Raw genomic sequence first — 21,603 nt, 5'->3', positions numbered from 1 at the left:
ATTTCGTGAGCAGATAAACTATCTGTCCCGCAGCAGGCGTATAACTTTCTTTAGGGCCCATCGCATGCAGCGAAACCGAGAGAGAGAGAGAAACAAGTTTTATTGAGTCCTTGATGGGGTCAGAGGCGGCTACAGGGGCGGGAGAAGGTCCTCTCGGCCCCTCCCTTATACGGCAGCCAGTCCTTGTAGTCTAGCGGCATCCGTGGCCATCCAGGCGACCCAGAGCTGATCCTCCACGTCACTGCTGAGCATCACATCACATTATCTGGGCCGGCCCACAGGCCACGCGCACTCCAAAACATGGCACCCACCCTACACTCACCATTACCGCTGCTGACCGATTGGAGGCTATGCTGCGCAGTGAAACCAAATACTGACAGAAAATTGAGCAACACAAGTGCTAATTCGGCACTGCGCCCAACTATGCCCAACTATGTCCACTATGCTGACCAAGTGCCAGCCGTCCCTTCTTCACTTGGACTCTCCCATGCACTTCACCCGGCCATGCATCGCATGTGCGCTCTCTTCTATTATGTGAGAGTAAAGACTGTAAACTGCATAAACTTGCAATTACAGAGAGCAGTTACATTTTTTTTTCTCTCTTAAGTCTGCGAAGTGCTTTTGCACCGGCACTGCGGTAAACATGCGGTAAGAACAGGCTGAGTGTTATCGTGGTTGCTCTTTCTGTCAGGTCCCAAGCCACCGTGATAATGTGCAGCCTGTTCCTACCACAGGCTTGCCGCCAGTGTTCTCTCATAATGGCTTTGTCGTCAGCTTCAGTCATCAAACTCACTCCCTCCAGTGTGCCGCCACGGTAGGTTTGCCACTAGCATGGGTGTGCAGCCTACATGAGTTAGCTGTAGAAATTCGTTTGCATAATCTCGGCGTTTTTCAAGCAGTATTATTAAGTATTTATATCACACTGACTGGCATTGAGATTAAGTGCGCTTCCTTTAAACACATGTGCGAGAGTAAAAGATTCTAGTCTCTCTGAAGAACCGCCGTTTAGGCCTCATGCCGTAACCTTTCCGTCCGGCCGCCCCGTCGAAGCCACAACATATAGCACGGCCTTTTGATCGTGGGACTGTACAAGACCAAAATTGAGATTGCAATTAATATGCAAGGGAAAACAAGAATCCAAATTTTCAAAAGCAAACTTGGGGGTATGTTTACCGTATTTATTCGCGTATAACCCGCACCAAAATGTGAAAAAACGCGTTTAAAAAGTGGGGGTGCGGGTTATCTGCGAATTTTTTCCTTGGGGGGGGTCGGCTTCACCGCAATGTGCGGCGGCCTCCCCGTGTAGTCCGCCATCCCCATCGTCATCGACGCTTGTCAAGCCGATGAAGGGCCAACGAAAGGCCAGCATTGTTGAGCCTCGCGTTAGGCGCTGTTTAGTGTACTTGCCCCAGTTTGCACTGTTTGCCTGCTTTGTTTTGGCATCATGAGTGCGACTCGACGGCAGTGTTTCACAGCGAAAGAGAAGCTAAAGATTATAGCCGCTGCCGAAGAAATCGGCAACAGAGCTGCTGCAAGACAGCATGACGTCGACGAGTCGTGCATTCGCGACTGGAGGAAGAAAAAAGAGAGTCTCGAAGCAACGAACCGGGACAGGCGAGCGTTTCGGGGTCCGAAGACTGGCGCGTACCCCCACCTCGAGACGCAGCTTGCGAAGTTCATTGAGGAGCAGAGAAGTCGTGGCCACGCTGTTTCGACTGAGATGGCGCAAATGGAAGCCCTGAAGTTGGCCCGGGAATTGAACATTCCACGTGAGTTTCGTGCAAGCCGTGGATGGCTTCAGCGCTTCATGCGAAGACATGGATTTTCTATGCGGCGGCGAACAACCATGTGCCAGCGGCTTCCTGAAGCCTACGAGGAAAAGTTGTTGAACTTTCAACGATATGTGATCGCACTTCGGAAGGAGCACAGCTATTTGCTGTCTCAGGTGGGAAATGCTGATCAAACACCTGTGTACTTTGAGATGCCGATGGACACGACCATGGAAAGAAAGGGCTCCAAATCAGTCAGCGTGCTGACCGGCGGAAATGCCAAGCTGCGCTGCACAGTCATGCTATGCGCTTTGGCTGACGGCACGAAACTGCGCCCGTATGTCATTTTCAAACGCAAGACGCTACCTAGCATTCCACTGCCCCCAGGAATCGTTGTGCGTGCGGAAGAAAATTCGTGGATGAACAGTGGCCTAGTCGGTGACTGGCTTCGAGTAATCTGGGAGCGAAGACCAGGTGCCTTGCTGGCACGCCGGTCGATGCTCGTACTAGATTCCTTCAGAGGCCACTGCACTGATGCGGTGAAGGCTCGCCTTGCCGAGACCAGCACCGACCTCGTCATAATACCTGGCGGCATGACGTCCATGCTACAGCCACTCGACGTGTGCCTGAACAAGCCGTTCAAGGCACACGTGAAGCGGCTGTATGCCCAGTGGATGGCCGACGGCATTTACGCCCTCACACCGACGGGACGCGTGCGAAGGCCTGATATTCCATTGCTGTGCCAGTGGATCGTGGATGCGTGGAAAGCGATACCGGCCGATTTGGTGTGGAAAAGCTTTAAAAAATGTGCGATCAGTAATAGTTTGGATGGTTCCGAGGACGACTACGTCTTTGAGAGTGGCGATGAAGCTTCGGATGGCAGTAGTGAGAGCGGCGACGATTAAGAATCGGATAACCAGTGACGTGGTGGCGGTCGTTTGAATAAATGTTCTGAAAACGAAATGATCACTGAGTGTGAGTTGCATCTTTCTAGCGCTCATTTTTTTTTTCAGGTAAACGTGCGGGTTATACGCGAGTTTTTTTTTTTTTTTTCCGCCGAGTTCAAAGTTAGGGGTGCGGGTTATACGCAGGGGCGGGTTATACGCGGGTAAATACGGTATTATGCGAGTGTGTTCATTGCACGAGTATATGCGGTAAATAGTATGCAGTAGCCGTTTGGCATGCAGTAAATGACTATGGCTTAAGTGGTCAGCTAATGCATTAAGTTCAATGGCGACAGGGTGTGGGAATCATTGCGACTGTTTTAAGCGGGTATGTTTTAATGAGGTTTTACTGTGCTTAGAAAGCTATGAAAGGCCCGTTTCAGTTGGTCAGCACTGACTAAATGAGTATGTTGTGACTACATAATTTGTTGTACAATTAACAAGAATACCTTACATATTAAAAAAAATTTCCTTGCAGGGAGCAGCATGCAATGTTAATTCTGAAGCATTTAACATCTATCGTATTTGTCCCTTTAGCTTCTGTAATCATATTCTGTCAATCATCAGTCGATCTGTGTGGTGTAAGGTTTAATGTTGGAAAACAAAGCTGTTAATAAAATCGTGGTGTTTCATCCGAAAAAGCACCAAAATACCAGCCACTCGTCTCAGGCACAAGAGAACACCATGTGCCCCAGTTCCAGGAATGTTTGTGGTACCAACCCACAATCGCTTTGAGGCCACTTGCATTTTGCAACACAGTTTCTGTCCTCCTTCACAGACTGAATAGGCAATGAGAATAATGGCCATTGAAGTAGCCTGTGCAGCTGCCACTTTTGAATTGATAGACTATTGGCTTAACAGTTCTCATGATTCCTACATGACACACCAGTAAGACTTGTGGGGCAGGGTATAAACAGTCTCGTTCACTGAATGAGCTCAGGAAAAATCAGTTCAGGAAAGAAAGCTCTTTGGCAAAAAGGGCTCTGGAATGTTTCGCAGCTTTTTCTCATTACATGGTTTCTCTACTGGATACACATAAGAATTACTTTGATTCCAGTGCCATTGTTACCAGCAGTTCAACACGCCGTGTCAAATAGCACTGTGTTGAATCCAGGGTGTGCGAGTTATTTGTTTTTCTGCAATTACTGAAGGCTGTTTTCGCTCACTCGTACCTGACTGGTGTGCAGGCGCTGTTCCCGCTGGTGTACCACATTGGGGAGCTGCCCAAAAAGAGCTCGTCGTCATCGTGCGCTAAGAACTCGTCTGAGGAGAAGGACCTCGACCAGGAGTTCCACGATGCGCTACGAGACCTCAGCACCACCTGGCTCACCAAGTGGGTCTCTCTCTCGACTGTGTATCGTATGAGCACTTTCTAATATCATTGAACCAGCTTCAGCACTGCGTGCCCATACAACACCCGTCTTACATGGCCAATTCCCATGGAATAGGAGCTGGTGTTCCCGGATCATGCATAGAATTGTGAATTGCAGTGAAGATCCTAGAGTACAATTGATTTCTGTCAATTGTAACTCCGAATAATTCAACCTTGACCTTGTGTCACCCTCAGCAGCCAAGAAGTAGAGTCAGGAGAGCTACTGCATGGGACCTAACCCCTGCTGAATGGGGCCAGCATCAGCTCAAACTGGAAAGATGAGTGGCTGGTGAGGGCTGAAGTGCGTGGAAAATGAAGCAACTGACTGTGTGCCAGTAGGCGATTGTGGGGACATTAATTAAGCCCACTTGTGCGCCCGCTCTAGGCAGCAGTTCAGTACCTGAACGTCGTCCGCAGCTTTGTTCAGGGTAGCGGTGGTGAATGTGGGATGCTGCGCATGATGAGTGGGCTAGAGTTCATAACCCTTGGTGCAGTGAACCGCTGCACTAAACAATCCTGCATCAACAACGAGCAGATCACGGTCAAGCACGTACAAACAAGAACAAAATGAGGAGCAGACAACAGAAATTCTTACTTCCAACTGATCGTGTATTTATATAAAATTGCATCATAAGAACACTTTCCTTCATGACGTCACAAGACCGAAATGCTGACATCAGGAGGCCATGCTCAGAAACTTGGTGTCTTTGGATGACAAAAAACAAAAGGTGCGCTGACACACGACACATCCGCGTTTCTAATGCAATCTATTTCAGTTATCTCCCTAACATCCTGGTTCTTATTTCTGACTACTAACTTACATATGTTGAACAAGGGTTTACACAGCTTCTTGTTCTTTATTCCACAGTCATGACAATGTACAGAAAGATTCCCATCGCTGTAATTCGCCACCTTGTGTTCCTGTGTTCTAGAAGTCTTTCATTCAGACACCTTTCAGTCTGACCGATATAGCTGGGACCACACGATTAGGGAAATTGCATTAGAAAGGCGGGTGTGTTGTGTGTCAGCACACCTTCTGTTTTTCTGTCGTCCAAAGACACTAAGTTTCTGAGCATGGCCACCTGATGTCGGCATTTTGGTCTTGTGACGTCACAAGGGAAAGTGTTCTTATGATGCAATTTTGTAAATACATGATCAGTTGGGGAAGTAAGCGCTTGTGTTGTCTACTCCTCACTTTGTCCTTGTTTGTGCACGTTTTACCGTGATCTGCTATGCGTAACCAGCTAGCCCAAAAGTTGGTGCTCTTGATGAACAACTACTTCAGGTAGTGCTGCTGCACGAAATAAATGTGACATGCTTGTGTCATGCAGTTTTGCCCTTCTTTTTCTGAGTTTTTGTTTTTCTTGGGTGATCTGAAAATCGATTTAATTTGAAGATTTAATTTTCATGGCCCAGCAGACTTCAAATTAAGAAGGTTTTACTGTACAACACATTTCTCAGCAAATAATCAGATATTAGAAGTTACGTTGCCTGGAAGGTCAGTTACATGATGTGACTGACTTTACTCAATGTTTATTTAGTCTGTAACAAATAAAGACTCGCTAGAAATTGCACAAGTGAACTTTTTCAATAGATTTTGCACTGCTGGGGCATAAAATAATGTAACTTTGACATGTTTCGCAAGAGTATGTCGTAAATTTATAACTAGTTTATATTCCTTGTCAGTTGTTGTGACTTTACCGGTTGGTGTGTGTGTGTGCGTATGTGCAGGCTACAGGGGAAGTCGGCAACCAACCTCTTCGAGGACCTCAAGGAGCGAAATGCCAAGCATGTACCGATATTGCTTGCACGCATCCAGTCCCTCGATGGTGACAAGGTGTGTTGTCGGTGTTGTGTCGGCTGCTTTATTTCTGATGCACCTGTCGTTGAGACATGTGAACAGCAAGAGCTGCAGCATCACATTTCATCTGAATGACGATGCATGGTTAATTCACCAACATTGCCATTCAACAGCTTGTACTCGCCACTTCCTAGTGCACGCATGCTGACGTACAATAACTACAACTATGCAGAAGTGCGCTAGACATTGTCCCACACAGTGTCCAGTGCTCTTGTTCTGCACAAAGTTGTCCAGTAGTGCAGTCGCCCTTAAATTCACTGGCTGCTTTTCAGGCAGTCATTGCAGTAACCAGAAGTGTCCGAGAAGTCCTTATGTTATATAAAAGCAACTGGACAACCCTCTGTTCCTACAGGGTGAACAAAAGTGCAAAATATTCCTACGTGTAGCAACGAATTCATACTGTTGACACCGCTAGCAACACCATGCAGTGCGGAAACGTGAGACAACCATTTGCCTCGAAAGAGTATACCACAGACTTCCATTAGTGTGACTTGGTTAATTCGATTTTCCAGTTCAGCCGGCACTCATGCATTTCTAGGGCCCGAACGTTCGCTATTTCTACCCTAGAATTGGCATTTGCTGGATAATTTGAACTTCACTGGTCAGTGCACACGTGCCTGACCCCTATGGGGCCCCAATCGTGAGAGCCCCCTTGAGCAGCAGCAGCGTCCGTCTTGGCGGAGCTTAGGGAACAGTGAATGTGTTGAACATACATCATCTCCCGTCAAAAATGCCCATTTTCGGCCTGCGCTAGGGAGGTTTTCAAGCAATAACTGTAGTGCACAATGTGTCATTACGGTATTCTAATGCGCACCTTTTGTTTTCCGGGGAAAATTGCACGTGTGGTTCAATCGGATAAGAAACTAAAATCACCTTTGCTGTGTTTGTATGCTTTACCGCATAACAAGGCTGTATTGCGGCGAAGCTGGCTTTAAGCACTGTAGGAAAGGGACGTCATTTAAAAAAAATTTTGGTGCTCGCTAGATTTGTGCTTGTTCAGGAGCTTTAAAGTCATTTCTACATTAGTTTTCTACTTTGGACACATAGAAAGTGAGCGTGCATTTGATTAGGCAGCATGTTAGACTCTGGCAAATACTGTTAAATGTTGTATCAGCAGTGTGTTTTGACATTTTTTTGGCATCTTGTTTAATTCGAATTTTGTCGCTTCAGTCAGGGTCAAGTTAAGGCTTTTTGACTGCATTAGAGGCACTGGTCAAGAAACAGAACAATTTTCCAATTCTTGCAAGCCATCCTCCTGTCAAGGAGCGACAGAAACTCTTCGAAAAGTGCCGCCTTCATCCACGCCTTTTTCTTTGTGCGATAGACGCACAGCAAATTACTCTTGCACTTGAAGCACCGGGGCTTTTGAAACTTGCCAACTACCGTGAGCTTAAGTTTCTCCGATCCGTCGGCGTTACAGCATAAGAGAACCGTAATGCACTTTTTGCTTTTTTTGCCTTCTTTGCATGCTTCACCTTTTAAACAGAGGCTCTTCTCGGGTGGCAGGTTAAAAAACAGACCTGCCTCATCAGCATTAAAAACATCACGAGGCTCATACTCCGCGATGAGTGACGGCAGCTTCGCTAGCCAGTCGCTGGCAACTGCCTCGTCAGCTTTTTTCGCTTCGCCGCAAACGCTTTTATAAACGAGACCGTGCCTAGTCTTAAAACGCTGCAGCCACCCATCTAAGGCCTGGAATCCATCGATGTGCAGAGCAAGTGCAAACTTATTGGCTTTCTCCCGCAAAACTTTACCGTCAATGTTTACACCAGCTACAGTTACTTCTTTAAACCAAGTCCGGAGAGTCTCCTCAAGTTTCACGTGCTGAGCGGTCTTTGCTTGCTTGGCGTTGACGTTGAACGAAAGCACATTTTTCATGATAGAGTCTCGCTGTGCAACAATTGTGCTCAGTGTTGACATTGCAAGGCCTAGCTCCTTAGCCAACTCCATCCGCTTCCTCTTGGGATCCTCATCGACCTTTCGAAGAATGTCTAATTTTTCTTTAAAGGACAGCGCTTTCTGCTTGCGAGACATAGCTTGCTGCAACTAGGCAAAATGCCTAGTTGCACGAGGGCACAAAATGTTCAGGGCACGAGGGATCATGGACACGAGGGCACAAAATGTTCCCATTGGCGGCACTGTTTTGCAGTAAAAAGCTAGGGATTATGTTTGTTTCTTGGGCACGCAATGATTTAAAAGCAAGTAATGGGTGGCTTCAAGGCTTCAAAAGCAGGTATGGAATCGTCAACAAAGTAATTAGCGGTGAGTCCTCCATTACGGACAGCGATGGTGCTACTTCTTGGATTTAGCACAAGCTACCAGGCATTTTGGAGCATTACGATGCGTCGATGGAGCATTACGATGGGACGGCCCTTTTTTACGAGTGTCTACCAAACCGCACCCTTACACTAAAACAAGACGTCTGCCATAGTGGCAAGCAGAGTAAACATTGTTTGACTGTTTTGCTCTGCATAACTTCGGACGGAAGTGACAAGCGAGTCCCAGTGGCTAATGGCAAACGCACCCTACCTAGATGCTTTAAAGGGACACACAGAATGCCTGTGAAATATGTGGCAAACGCAAAAGCATGGCTGACAGGGGACATATTTAGTGACTGATTGATAGAGTTCGACAAAGATATCAGGAAACAAGGCCATAGAATTTGTCTATTCATAGAAGACTGTATTGCGCACCATGTTGAAGGCCTCGAGCTGTCTAACATTGAACTCCAGTTTTTACCCGCAAACTGTACATCGCTCCTTCAGCCCCTTGACAGAGGAATTATTAGCAGTGTGAAGTGTTCCTGCCGGTGTGCTAATCCAAAAGCTGCTTCTGAACATTCGTCTTCAGCGGGAAACAAAGGTGGACATTTTTCAAGCAGTTGAGATGCTTGAAGAATTCTGGCAGGAAACAACTGCAAACATTATTATGAACTACTTCAGCAAGGCCCAGATCACAAAAGAGGTTCAGGCTGCAGAAACTGACAATGGAGAGGAGGACCTTTCAGGCCCACCCGATCTCGCCGAAGCTTAGGTTTCACCTGCGTGCAAATGGAGCAGCCCCAGACTACTTGCACATTTCTGATTATTTCATCATCATCATCATCAGCCTGGTTACTCCCACTGCAGGGCAAAGGCCTCTCCCATACTTCTCCAACAACCCCGGCAGTTTTATGTGTAGACAACTGCGTCGTAACTGCTGAATAGATCTCGGATGAGGTGCTGCTGGAAAGTGTCCAATACCACAGTGATGATGTATCTTTGGAGATTGATTCATCGTGTGCTCTGCCTTCTGCGAAGGAACTGCTGAATGCCATTGACGTTTTGTGCCGCATTCCGGGCTCGCTAGATGGTGATGGAGCAGCGTTGTGTTCCTAGATGTCGTATAAGCATTCAGTGTTGCCGTCCCTCATGAACAAGCTACAGGGCAAAATGACACACTTGAAGAAAAGAAATTAGGGCTGCGAAGACGCGGACTAAAAGTGCCTCTCCGTCGTACATTTTCTTCTTTTAGTCCTCGTCTTTGTAGCGCTCATTTCTTTTCTTCAAGTACGTTAAGCCAACTCGCCCACATCAAGCTTCTGCTGCTTCAAAATGACACAGTTTATTGCCACTAAATAAATGCATTTCGGATGAGTACCGCCAGTTCCCCCTTGTTTAATTTGTGCATTTCTTTTTCGGATTTTCATGCTGAAACTGCATATACCGTATTTACTCGCATAATGATCGCACTTTACACTTCTAACATATCAGTGTAAATGTGGCCACTATTGTTGCCGTTAGCGATTTGTTGCGTGCCCACGAGTGCAGATGAGAAGAACTGAAAGGCACCTTTTTGTTGTTGGTGACCACAACCATTATAAAGCCTACAAATAATAAAGCCAAGGCAAGTTTGGTTGTAGCTTTGTTTTTTTTTTTTTTGTCACGGAAGTGCAGAAAGTGATGAAAGGAATGAAATGGGGCTGCTGTTTAAGAATGTTTGGCACGTGCAGACCGCTGGGTATGTCTTGAAGAGTCATTCGCGTAGCATTCGATGATAGTAAGCGCAATCGTCATTAGCTAGACTTGGCACACGACATATAGCTGTGGCAAGTTCAGGGTGCGGTCATTACATGGGAAAGAAAAAAATCTAATTTTGACGACAAAATTCAGGGGTGTGATCATTACGCGAGTGCAATCATTATGCAAGTATATACGGTAACAAAAACCTCCTTGTAAATAAAATTTTCGAGCATTTGTCAATTTCGTTATATCCAGGTTTAACTGTATTGAATGCAATGTTTCAGAAAGTACCAGTTGATACAGAACTTTCTGTTTAGACCAGAGCAGTAGATTACTACTCCAAAGCACTTTTCTTGCTCCAAGCGGCAAATTTTTCTGCTCCAAACTGCAATTTTTCCGGCTCCAAAAGCTGCTTCAAAAGACCCAAATGCTGCTTCCGTCACTGCACAATAAAGATGGGCCAGGTACTGAAAGTGTGTGGCTTTTCTTTCAACAGTTGCTTGTCAACAGGAGGACGTATAGAGAGGCACTTACTGCTTTAGATGTGAGAGTACAATATTGCGAACTTGGAGGTTATTCTGCATGCCAAAGCTGAGTGTAGGTTTTGATTACTTGTCACTGTGTTGTGTCTAAACGCTGAAACCAGCCAAATGTGCAGTACCAGTGAGTTCCAAGTTGCGTTTGGTGTTCTTGCGAGTGTTGTGACGAGCATGGGTCATCCCCCTCTGTGCACTGCAGGAGCGCACCCGCTACCTCTCGGACATTGTGGCCCTTGCAGACGAGGCCTTGGCAGCCACTGACACACTCGAGCTGCTGGCTGCACTAGGGGCACGCTCCGACAAGAAAGACGGCAACAATAAGCAGTGCGTTCTGCTTGCCTTGGTTCTCTCTCATGGTTTTGTAGAATTTCTCACGACTATCCTGAGGAGAGTGTGTATTGTTGGCTCCTTAAAGAGCCTTCCCTCAGGAGGATCTGTAGGCCATTTTTGTTGTGCACTGGAAGTTGTAAAACGTCCTTCAAGGGAGCAGTCTACCACAAGAATTTGTTTAAAGGTTGCACTGTTAGTCAAGATAGAAACAAAGGGAAGATAAGAGGTCATGGTACATGATAAAACTTCTAAATAATGTGGAACAGCCAATTGATTTTCAGAATATCAAAGAAGTACTTGGGTTTCTTGTAATCCAAAGTTACACTTTAGGTTTGACTCCCCTGTGGTGTATGCTTAGCGTTCTGGTAGTTCAGTATTATACATTTTATTCCACTGTGTATGCTTCATTGTAAAGCATATAGTATGGCTTATGACGTAAGTCGCCGAAGTCGCAAATATCCATACTATAAGGGCATTGCACTATAATCAAAACAACATTTTTCAAAGGCTGCACATGTGCAAAACATGTAGACGAAGCAGCCAAGCATATCCAAGAATCGAAGCATGCAGTTGAGATATATGCATCCATTTGAATTCATGAACATTGAAAGGTTAACTTCCAAGGACCCACAGCCTTCACATGACGCAGACAAAAGTAACACCGAAAAAAACAAATTATACGCCTTAAAATCGCTGACAAATTTTGCAGACCTGCTCAATTATTCGGAATTGCCCGCAGCACCGTCACCAGCCCCACTGAATTAACATAGAACGGAGATCGAGATTAACGTAGATTGGGGACCGAACGGCACCATGAACAAAGCGACCGGAGCAAAGGCTTCTCCGTTGCCTAGGCAACCCTAGGCAAGAATAATTTATTCACCTTTATTCCTGGCCATGGAGGCCTAAACAGAACAAATACCAGTGAAATGTTGTTTGAGTGAATATAATTATAGTAAAGTTATTAAATAATTAGCAATTGCGTGTCTGAAGTATCAGCTTAAAACAATGAACGCTACTGGAACTTGCATTAGGTTTCTTGCACTTGAGCCATAATTTTGAGGCCTCAAACTCAGTGTAGCAAAAGTGATATGTTGGGCTTTGCAAGATTAATTGAATAACTGCTGTTAAACTGACCTTTGCAAAGAGAAGTGGTTATGTCATCCCCTGATTGCATTTACATGAGCATACAATGCCACTAGTCCTAGAGATGGCTCCTTGAAACAGCGGAGGACAACTTTGCTGCAGACAAGAGAAGCAAAAGGCGCAAGTGGTGGAGGCCCTGACTCGCAAGGGTGCCGCCCTTTGTGAGATCTTCCTCGCACGACAGGAGGCTGGACGAGGCTCTGGCGATGGGCAACCTGCTAGCCCCTCTGGCGGGTCTCCCCAGCCAGCTGCCGAAAGCGCCACCACAGAAACACCGTCCACAGCAGCAGTCACGACGACAGACGAACAGGGTCCCACGGTGGCCGACCTGAACCGTGTTTATGCAGAGCTGCTCAAGTGGGCCGACCCTAGTGATCTCAAGGTAAGACTTGTGACCAGCATTCAGCGCTGGTTCCCATTGTTGATACAAAATTGGCAGTGTTCCTTCTCCAATATCTTATTGCACAGTTTTATTCATCTACATTAATATGACACAAAAGAGACAAAGAAGTTGAGCTGCACCGGTCAGTTGCGCTTTAAATACCAAAGAGCTACTCCTACTGTGAGAGGTAGCTTGGCAAGTCAGAAAAGGTGTGAAAACAGAAGATGGGTGTTACACCGCCCCAAACTTGCTGTACTGACATTTCTTGATGTCATTGGTTTTCACAGTGTCTCCTTAGGTCTACTTAATTGTTTATTGGTAAAGTCGTAGTACTGCATTGTACTATCAAACTTCAAAATAATGAACACAGATAAAACGAAGTAAATCTGCTAAATGTGTTAAATATACTTGGCCCTGCTTTATTTCTATGAAATACTGTATTTATACGAATAGTAAAACTCCGCTGTTACGTTCCAGCCTGCAGCGTTTTTCCCAGCTGCGAAGTCGTTGTTGGTCGATCCCGGCATTGCCCCCATAGGATCCCATGCATTAGAAACCCCACTGTTACATCGTTATCGCAGGAACGTTCCCACATGCTATGTTAAGAGCTGGCACCCCGATCCGGCCCGAGTGACGAGTGGCAACAGCCATGTTGGCTTCTCGCGTGGATTGGCCTGTCTTGACTACAAAATCAGCCGCCCGAAGTTGTGGCGTGCTGCTGCGACAGCAAAAAAACTGCAGGGGGTGTCTGCGCAGGCTATACTATTATTGTTTATGTCACTGGTTGCATAAATTGCGCCACTTATGCTTGCTGTCCTTTGCTGCCTTTTCGCCACCTTGGCTCCTTTGTGCTGCGGACTTCTGATATGCGCCTCGTCGTAGTCGTGTGTGAGCTGTTGTCAGTGGCTTCTCTCTAGTGCACGGGCCTAAGCGGAAACTAGTCTGCTGTGGAAGCATCCGCTTGTTTTCTTCTGTGGCGTCAAGAAAGTGAAAGGCACTTTCACTGGAAGAAAAGTTGACCATTGTGCGCAAAGTGGACGAAAACCCGACAGGAAAGAAGGTTTGCATAGCGAAGGAGTTGGGGCTAATGCCACCTACCCTTAACTCCATTATCGTTAAAGGAGGCGAAATTGAAGAAAACGCCAGGACATTCGATGTCAAATGCAAGCAAGCCCGGGGTGCATTGCACGTGCGCCTTGATGAGGCCATTTTCAAGTGGTTCATGCAAGCCAGAGCGGCAGGTGTTAACTTTGACGGAACCATATTGCGAGAGAAAGTGATGGAGGTTGCCGACGAACTTGGGATCGACAATTTGTCTGCGTCGAACAGGTGGATTGACAGTATCAAAAGGAGGCATGGGATCTGCTACAGAGCAGTCAGCGGAGAGGCTGCCGGTGTCGATATGGCAACCGTCGACACACGGAAAGAGAGTGTGGGGTCCATAATTAAGGGTTATGAACCCAGAAACGTCTTCAATGCAGACGAAGCAGACCATTTCTTTAAGCTGCAGCTAGACAAGACATTGAGCCTTAAAGGCGAGGCCTGTCGTGGCGGGAAATGCAGCAAAGAACGTCTGACTGTGCTCCTGTGCTGCAACTCGGATGGCTCGGAGGTGATGAAGCCCTGGGTCATAGGAAAATTTCAAAACGCTCAATGCCTGAAGAATAACTACCACCTGCCTTGCCATTACAAGAATAATTCTAAGGCTTGAATGACCTGCTCGCTCTTTGAGGCGTTCCTGACTTATATGGACCGTAAGATGGGCTCTCGGGACAGAAAAGTCATTCTTCTTTTGGACAACTGTTCTGCGCATCTGAAAGATACCTTGGCGCTACGGAATGTCAAGGTCGTGTACCTTCCGGCCAACACAACTAGCCACCTACAGCCCTTGGATGCTGGCATAATTAAGAACGTAAAGCACTTTTATCGGAAGTGCATTGTCAAGCGGTCGCAGTCAAGTGTGGAGCGTGGGAAGCAGCCAACAGGCATCACAACCTTAGATGCCATGCATTACTTGGTCGCGGCCTGGAGCGCCGTCTCTGCAGCTACATTGGCAAACTGCATTGCTGAATGTTTCGGTGCCGCCGCTAGCACTGATGAAACAGCAGGGCACGATGTTTTTGAAGACTTCCGCCAGCTCAATGCGGACATAGAAGCTGTTAGTGCTAACGGGATTGCTTACAGTGATTACGCTTCTGTAGACAACGCTGTTGTCACCTCTGAGGTTCTTGCCATCAACCAGATCATGGCTGAGGGTGCCGAGTCTTCCACAATTGATGACAAAGTTGACGAGGAGAAGGAGGAGGAGCAGCTAGTGGAGCCAACCTTTACGTAAACAGTAGGGGCATTGGACTTAATGAGAAGGTACATGCGTTCAAGTGACGATCTAGAAATTCACATGGCTTTGCAATTGCTAGAAAAACGTCTCGTGCTCGTCGGTCGGGACAGCATGCTGCAGACAACACTCCACGGTTTTTAGTACGCTAAGCAAGCAATAAAGTTGTGAACAGTTCACCACTGGAGAAATTTTTATTTTTTTATTTTCCTGGCTCTTGTGTTTCCTGGCTCTTACGTCTTTTTTTTTTTTTACGGTCCCTTGAAATACGTATCAGCGGGGTTTTACTGTATAAGTCTACTTTTCTTTTGCTGAAAGTGTTACCCACAATAAGCTACTGGCCTTTAGTAAAGCCTCATTAATTTAGTCCGCCAGGCCATGAAAAATATTCAAATTAAGCGGATTTTTGAATTGTCCAGAAAGAAGGGAAAAAAAAAAGCCCTGGAAAAGAAGGGCAAAGCTGCGCAACCCAAGCTGTGCCATTTATTTTTCGTGTAGCAGGGTTGCATTGATGCAGGATTGCTTGGTGCAGCAGTTTGCTGCACCAAGGGTCATGTGCAGCATCTCACACTCAGCACCTCTGCCCTCAACAAAACTGTCGACGACATTCAGGGACTTGATAACTGTCGCTAGAGTGGGCACACGAGTGGGCTCATTAACGTCCCCACCATCGCCTACTAGCACAGTGTCGGTGGCTTCATCTGCCATGTTAGTGTACGATGTCTTCAGGTCTACATCTGTGTTCAAGTTTTCAGCAAAGCGTACGCCATCACTCCCATTACAAAATAAACACAGGTCAAAATAAACACAAATTTAATGCACACTGCCACACAATGTAAGCAGGCTTTGCACAGCTTTTCCACCTATCAGTGCCCACATTGCGGTATCTAGCACTTGCTCAATTGGTGGTGTCTGAATTGCAGTCCTAGTGACAGTTCTCTTGGAGTCCAGTCTTGAAGGTCATGCATTAATATACTGCAAGTGCCAGAAGCAATTTCAGGAGCTGGAAACACATCACGCCCGCCACATTTTTGACATCACATCCGAGTTATGCGAAGCTGGAAGTGCGTCGCAGCATGCCGGTTTCGGAGACCACAACTGCAAACTGCGTACTGTTCATATGCATGTGCACGGGCTCTTCAAGTTATCCAGTACATTTCACAATGCAAATAACAGGACTGCACAAATAAAGAATTAATGGAATTTTTAAATAAACTGAAACTGAGTTCGCCGCATTCATGCTGAAGCAGTAGCAGGCAGGGCCGAGGGGTGTGGACAGCCGCAATGAAGACACCACAGTAGCGTCGAAGGTCAAACCAATGATGTCGCAATCGCAGAAAGTGCAGAAATGCTGCTTGCAAAGTGGGCAGCGGAAGTAGAAGATGGCAGTGAAGAAGCAAGCTGGGAGTCGTAACTCACATGAAGGCACGATGCATGGGGATTAACCTCGTCGCCAATGTAATGTCACGCATGGTGATGGAACACGTTGCGCATGTGCAGCGCTAGTAGCGTCGGTTCCACGGCAGCAGAATGGCAGAATCGGCAATTCCTGTGGTCATCATGGCAGCAGTTGACGATGTGGAGCCCACACGAAAAGTTAATGTTCATCGCCAATATTATGTCGGTGTGGCTGCCATGATCGCCATGCCGGGCACGCTGGGATGGCGGCCTGAAGAGAGACTCAAATGCACACGCGGACCGAGGCTGAGGAAGAGTTTATTGAAGCATGGTGCCTTGAAGAGGCTCAGCGTCGCTATCACAGTGCCCCCTAAGGGCGAGTAAGTTTCGGTCTCGAAACCGAAACCACGATGTAACAAAATATATCTGAAAACTGTGGCGCCACATTAATGTATCGGTGCTGGCATTTGGGCGCAAATTCAAAACGCAGCAGTTTGGCCTTAAGTTTCTCTTCTACAGTCGAAACCCGCGATAATGAAACCCCGCAGCAACAGAATTCTCATGACAAAATATTTTCGTATCCCTGGCGGACACCCATAGGATTCAATGCATTTCGTACCTCTTGACAATGAAATATTGCTGCACTACGATCCTGCATCAACGAAATTTGCTGTAACGTAACCCTGCATATTACCTACTCGCACAAGGCTAGCAGGCTCCAAAATGTGCTCGAAAGTGCCTTGCACTAAAATTACGTAAAATACCACAACAATACTCTTGTATATGCGACACCAGTTTTGTTTACAAAAACAACCAAGCGCCAGGAGCGATCGTATGCGCCAGAAACATGTCGTGGCCGCCATCTTGTTTGATGATCACCTGTTCGAAGCGACATGCATGTTGCTACCGGCATGTGACGGTTTTTTTTCACACATTGTGCAGTGTTTAATGTGTACCTCGGTGAGCAAAGTGTAGTGAAAACAAGGAAATGCACGTCCTGCCAATGCGGAATTGTTTATGGTGCTTCAGATGGCGGTCGCAGCACGGAGTGTGCCGCATTGGCCGTGATTGAGCGATTGTCCGAGAATACGCACCACCACCTCCTCCATTGCAAGCTTTGCAGGGAGGGTCTCCCAGCAAAGCAGGAATCTTGAGGGTCAGTACAAATAGCACTGGGTGTTCCTGATGCACAATCAAGCACAAAATTAGAAAAAAACTGCGGCATCAAAGTTTCTTCGCGAAAACGAAGCACTGGAGGGACTGAATCATCTGCCGGGCCTCCTGTGAGGACAACGTTGAGGCAGCCTGCTCTACCGCGTCATTGCTGCCGTCGTCGCCGTCACTATCCGATGCAAGCACGTTCGCGACGATCGCCTCGTCAATTAGAAGCACTTAGTTTGCAAATCTATAAGTGTGCACTTCCTCTTTGCCAGCAGTGTCGTGCATTGCCGATAATCAGCGGGCAGATCAGCCATCTTCCATTCCGGCGGCGAGCCAAACGAGGCGGAGAAACCATGTGGCCAGGAACGATGTCAACGCAACCAACAAAGACGAAAGCCAGCGATTAAGCTGTTCGCAGAACTGCACTGAATGAGGAGCCAGCGAGCAATGTGGGAGCAGTGCAGTTGGCGCTGTCCATTCTTGTTTCGAAGGGTGGCGTGGCTTAGAGCTATGAGCACAACCCATTCGTGTTCATAGGGTTGGAGGGGCGACGGGAGAGAGGCGCGTGGAGAAGGCTGGAAAATGAGTGCGCAGCGGCTGTTCAGCAGCTCAAATTTCTTTTTTTCTTTTTTTCTTTTCGAGGATTTCGCATTTCACTACCTTTCGGCACGGACCACCCAGCAGCCAGACTTCATCGTTTAACCGATAATGCAGCATCGGGGCATTGCAGTAAGCAGGTTATTTCACCATGGAAAGCATACAAGAGTTGACTGTGCAGCACCTTCTCATTGTTATAACCAATATATTGTTAAAACCAGTACCAGTTTTATGCAGTGGCTTTATGTGCAAACATTGTACTTGCGCAAGTATGGAACTTATGTAGAAGATATGGATGGGTTTTCTTTTATTTCGAAGGAAACATCTAAAAAACAATGTTCTTTTCTTCGTCTGCAGGTGGCGCCATTTGTGGAGAAGCATGCCCTTGCACTAGGTCACCCCGGTCGGGCAGCTCGAGTCCTATTGCGCCTCCTCGAAGACAAGCCTAGCCGGGACATTGAGCGCCGCCTCGTGCAGGTATGCTTACCTTCCTGGGCTCTTGTTTGTTGTCTGTCTTGCCAAATAAGGGGGCCAATTACAGACACAGTGTAATGGTAAACTAAGTCAATTCCAGACACTGTAATCAGCGGTGTTGGCCTACTTGGTGAGCTCATGCTGGCACCAGTGCTCGATGCATGCTCTTACAAGGGCTTTAATGGGGTTTGAAACAATGGCTAGTCTTGCGAGCAATCAGAGGCATGGGCCAGTCCTGATAATGTTTTCACATTACAGTTTTTTACAAACAATATGCCGTTTAAGCGACATATTGTTGTATGTCGCGTAAACGGCATATTGTTTAAACCGCATACAGTCGCCGACTGTTTATTCGGACCTCACGGGGACTGCGGAAATGTCCGATAAACAGATGTCCGAAAAAGCAGATTAAGAAAAAAAAATGAAATCCTTTATTTCCACGCACTTATTCGGGCTCGGCAGTAGGCTTGAAGAAATCGTGAATGCGCCATTGCACGCTGTTCCATTTATGCGCAATCAGATAAGCCTGAATCTCGGAGAGCGTCGTACGGTCACTATAGGCAGCTGAAAGCACAGTCACTGCTTGTACACGCTCCGCATGCGATGGCAGCGTAGCACATGGTGAGTCATCTTCCGACTCGGAGTCATCGTCCGGCGGTGCAGCAGAAACCTGACGAATGATCTTGCCGTCGTCGAGTTCTGCGTATGTCAGTACAGCAGTGTCAGCACCTGTGAAACTGTCAAATGAGACGGTGTCTGGAATCTCAAAGCAGCCACTGCGCAGGTCTCGGCAGAACATTTTCGGCTTCAGTAGGGAGCACATTGGAAGGCGACAAATCTTAGGCCCCCCGGCACCCGCTTGCCGGCATTCCCCAGCGCAGTCTGCGCGGGCACTGTCGGGCGCCATTAGACACTTGACGCTATGTTTCCGTATGCCGCGTTGGATCACCGGAACCTCGAGACAGCCCACAAAGCAAACACCACCATGCCGAAACCAGTCGCAGAAACGAAAAACGTGACCTACGTGCAGCGTCGTGCGCGGAGAAACAAATCAGCTGCTGGATTGTCTTGACACGGCTTACTAAGCTGAAACCGGAACTGCTGTAGAGCCACTCTATCGAACCAGGCAGAAACGATGATGATGAGCGGGGATTTGCAGTAGCGCCACTTCGTGGGGCAGCAAGGAGGCTCCGTTCAAAACAAAATGGTGTTCAGCAAGTCGAACCATGCACCGGTCAGAGAGTCAGTGCACGGTGCTCTTGATCGAGTTCGCTCAAGGAGTGTCCGAAAAATCAGACGAGAGCTTGCAAGGTGTCCAAACTTTCGGCAGTTGTTATACAATATGGTCTATGGGAAGAATGGCGGTGCAGCGAAGCAGACTGAATAATCGAGCATGTCCGAATTTTTGGAGTCCTGAAAATCAGTCGGCGACTGTATTGCAATGAACATGTGACTGGACATGTTTACGCACTGTTCACAGTGCAAGTACACTGATGGCAGCATGGCGCATATCTATATAGGCTGATTTACTTCCAGGCTGTGTCTGTTTCTTGCTTATCCTATATAAATATGCAGAACAAGCACTTTGTAAAAGTATGCGAGTGCTTACTGCTGTATTGCTGCTGGGCGACACAGGCTTTTGAAGCGCCCTTCTCCAGGCCCCATGGCAAATTTTGGTTATATGCTGCAAGTTGTTGCATGTCCTCTAGAGAGCGTTCTGATGCAAAAATTTTTCAAGTCGGCTAATTAATAGCCGAGATTGAAATATTTCAGTGCCGGGAATCTATGATTTCAGCAGGCGGGCTCCACTGCATAGCGAGACTCCCTCTCCACTCGCCCCATCAAGTCTTGTCAAGCGAAATTTCTTATCTGTATCCTCCCATGCCGGACCTCGAGGATCCCGTGATAGATACGTCAGGGGCCCCAACTTCACTTTTTTTCTAATTTTTTTTTTTTCCGGCGATGCGCATTTTTGCTGGCCTCGTTGCGCGCAATATGTTATCGTTTCGCGCAGCGCACGATCTTGCGCGCTATGCGCAAGGACATAGGACTAGCGGTATAATTCAGTGCTACATGAATACTGAGGCAGAACAAGCGGATCACAGAGCATGATCACGCGCTGGAACACGGTAGAAAATAGCATAGTTTCGGTACCTGCGCAGGGGACCACACTACCGTGGGAACAAGCAGACAAAGCGGAAGTACATCTCTCTTGCTTCGGTGCGAAGTAAAGCAAAATATGCACAGACATTCCGTTTGTGTGTTTTATTATTTCTCTAAACTTCAATTCGTCAATTCAAGAAACATATCACGCAAATAACAAATGGTGCCTTGAATAATTCTCGAAGTCACGTGTCACCACGAGCGACGTCACACTTCTGACTCGAAGTACGTAGGCGCAGGGACGCAAGTATGTCATCCTCCGGCTTGGAGCGCGGCGGCCGCAAGTAGAAGGAAAAACAGCATTCAGTTTTAAATTTCAGATCTTTTCGCAGCACGCAGCAATGTAATACTTTGCAGACACGATCATTATCATGCAATGTGTGCTCTGCGCTTGTCAGCTCAAAATGGCCAGACCTGGTGAGGGGCCCTTTAAGGTTGGCATTGCATCATAGACCCTTCCGTAGCTCGTGACTTGGAATATTCATGAGCAAAAAATTAAGTAAACTGTTTTGCATTCAGAACGACTTTGGAGAAAGAAATTGGTAAATTCCCGCTTGTTTAGTTAATTGCTTTTGCAGAAGTTTATATATTTCATATTATTGTGCAACTGTTGGACGAATGTGTACCGTGGTCATGTGTAAGCAAAGTGCATTATACACATGCCTAAGCAGGTTTACTGCACATTGTAATAGGGTGACACTCTCCAATTTACAGGTATACCAGTTACTAGGATGGGAGCACTGTAGTCAACATCTGGAACGCAGCCTGCTAGTACGCTACCCACCATCCTACAGACTCTTCTGAACTCCATCCTCCCGTTTTCTGTTGTCTCGTGGCGCACTCGTGAAATAAAAATGACAAAAGAACTAGCTTAACAGTGCTGTTTTGTCTCTGTTCAAAATTCTTTGTAATGGGGCACTGCGCCTCCAAAACTTGCTGCTAGCAGTACCAGTTATGGGTGTCTCACTTCGCTAGCAGTAGTGGAACAGCTGCGCCAATTGCACTAAATTGCGCCGAGAATGGTCCTTTGTGCCATCCTGCTCTAAAACAGCATTTTAGCAGAAAAGTATGCCAAGCCTGCACCAAAGCAGCACAAGAGCTGCTTCACTAGTAAAACTGAAACAAAACCTA

The 21,603-nt window shown here is 47.0% G+C and overlaps 1 protein-coding gene across 1 annotated transcript in view; it reads left to right on the top strand.

Annotated features, from left to right (window-relative positions):
- Positions 1–21,347, top strand: part of TppII (Tripeptidyl-peptidase II) — a 252,516-nt gene extending 231,169 nt beyond the window's left edge. Inside the window, exons 24-29 of the mRNA XM_050186760.3 lie at positions 3,901–4,046; positions 5,817–5,922; positions 10,686–10,810; positions 12,065–12,344; positions 18,193–18,312; positions 21,187–21,347. Coding sequence (XP_050042717.1) covers positions 3,901–4,046; positions 5,817–5,922; positions 10,686–10,810; positions 12,065–12,344; positions 18,193–18,312; positions 21,187–21,276 — 867 coding nt within the window. The 3' untranslated portion in view covers positions 21,277–21,347. The remainder of the gene's footprint in view (positions 1–3,900; positions 4,047–5,816; positions 5,923–10,685; positions 10,811–12,064; positions 12,345–18,192; positions 18,313–21,186) is intronic.
- Positions 21,348–21,603: the final 256 nt, after the last annotated feature.

This window comes from Dermacentor andersoni, chromosome 2 (assembly GCF_023375885.2).
Source record: "Dermacentor andersoni chromosome 2, qqDerAnde1_hic_scaffold, whole genome shotgun sequence".
Lineage (NCBI taxonomy): Eukaryota > Metazoa > Arthropoda > Arachnida > Ixodida > Ixodidae > Dermacentor > Dermacentor andersoni.
The sequence above is the reverse complement of the archived record's forward strand: the minus strand, read 5'-3'. Positions and strand labels throughout refer to the sequence as shown.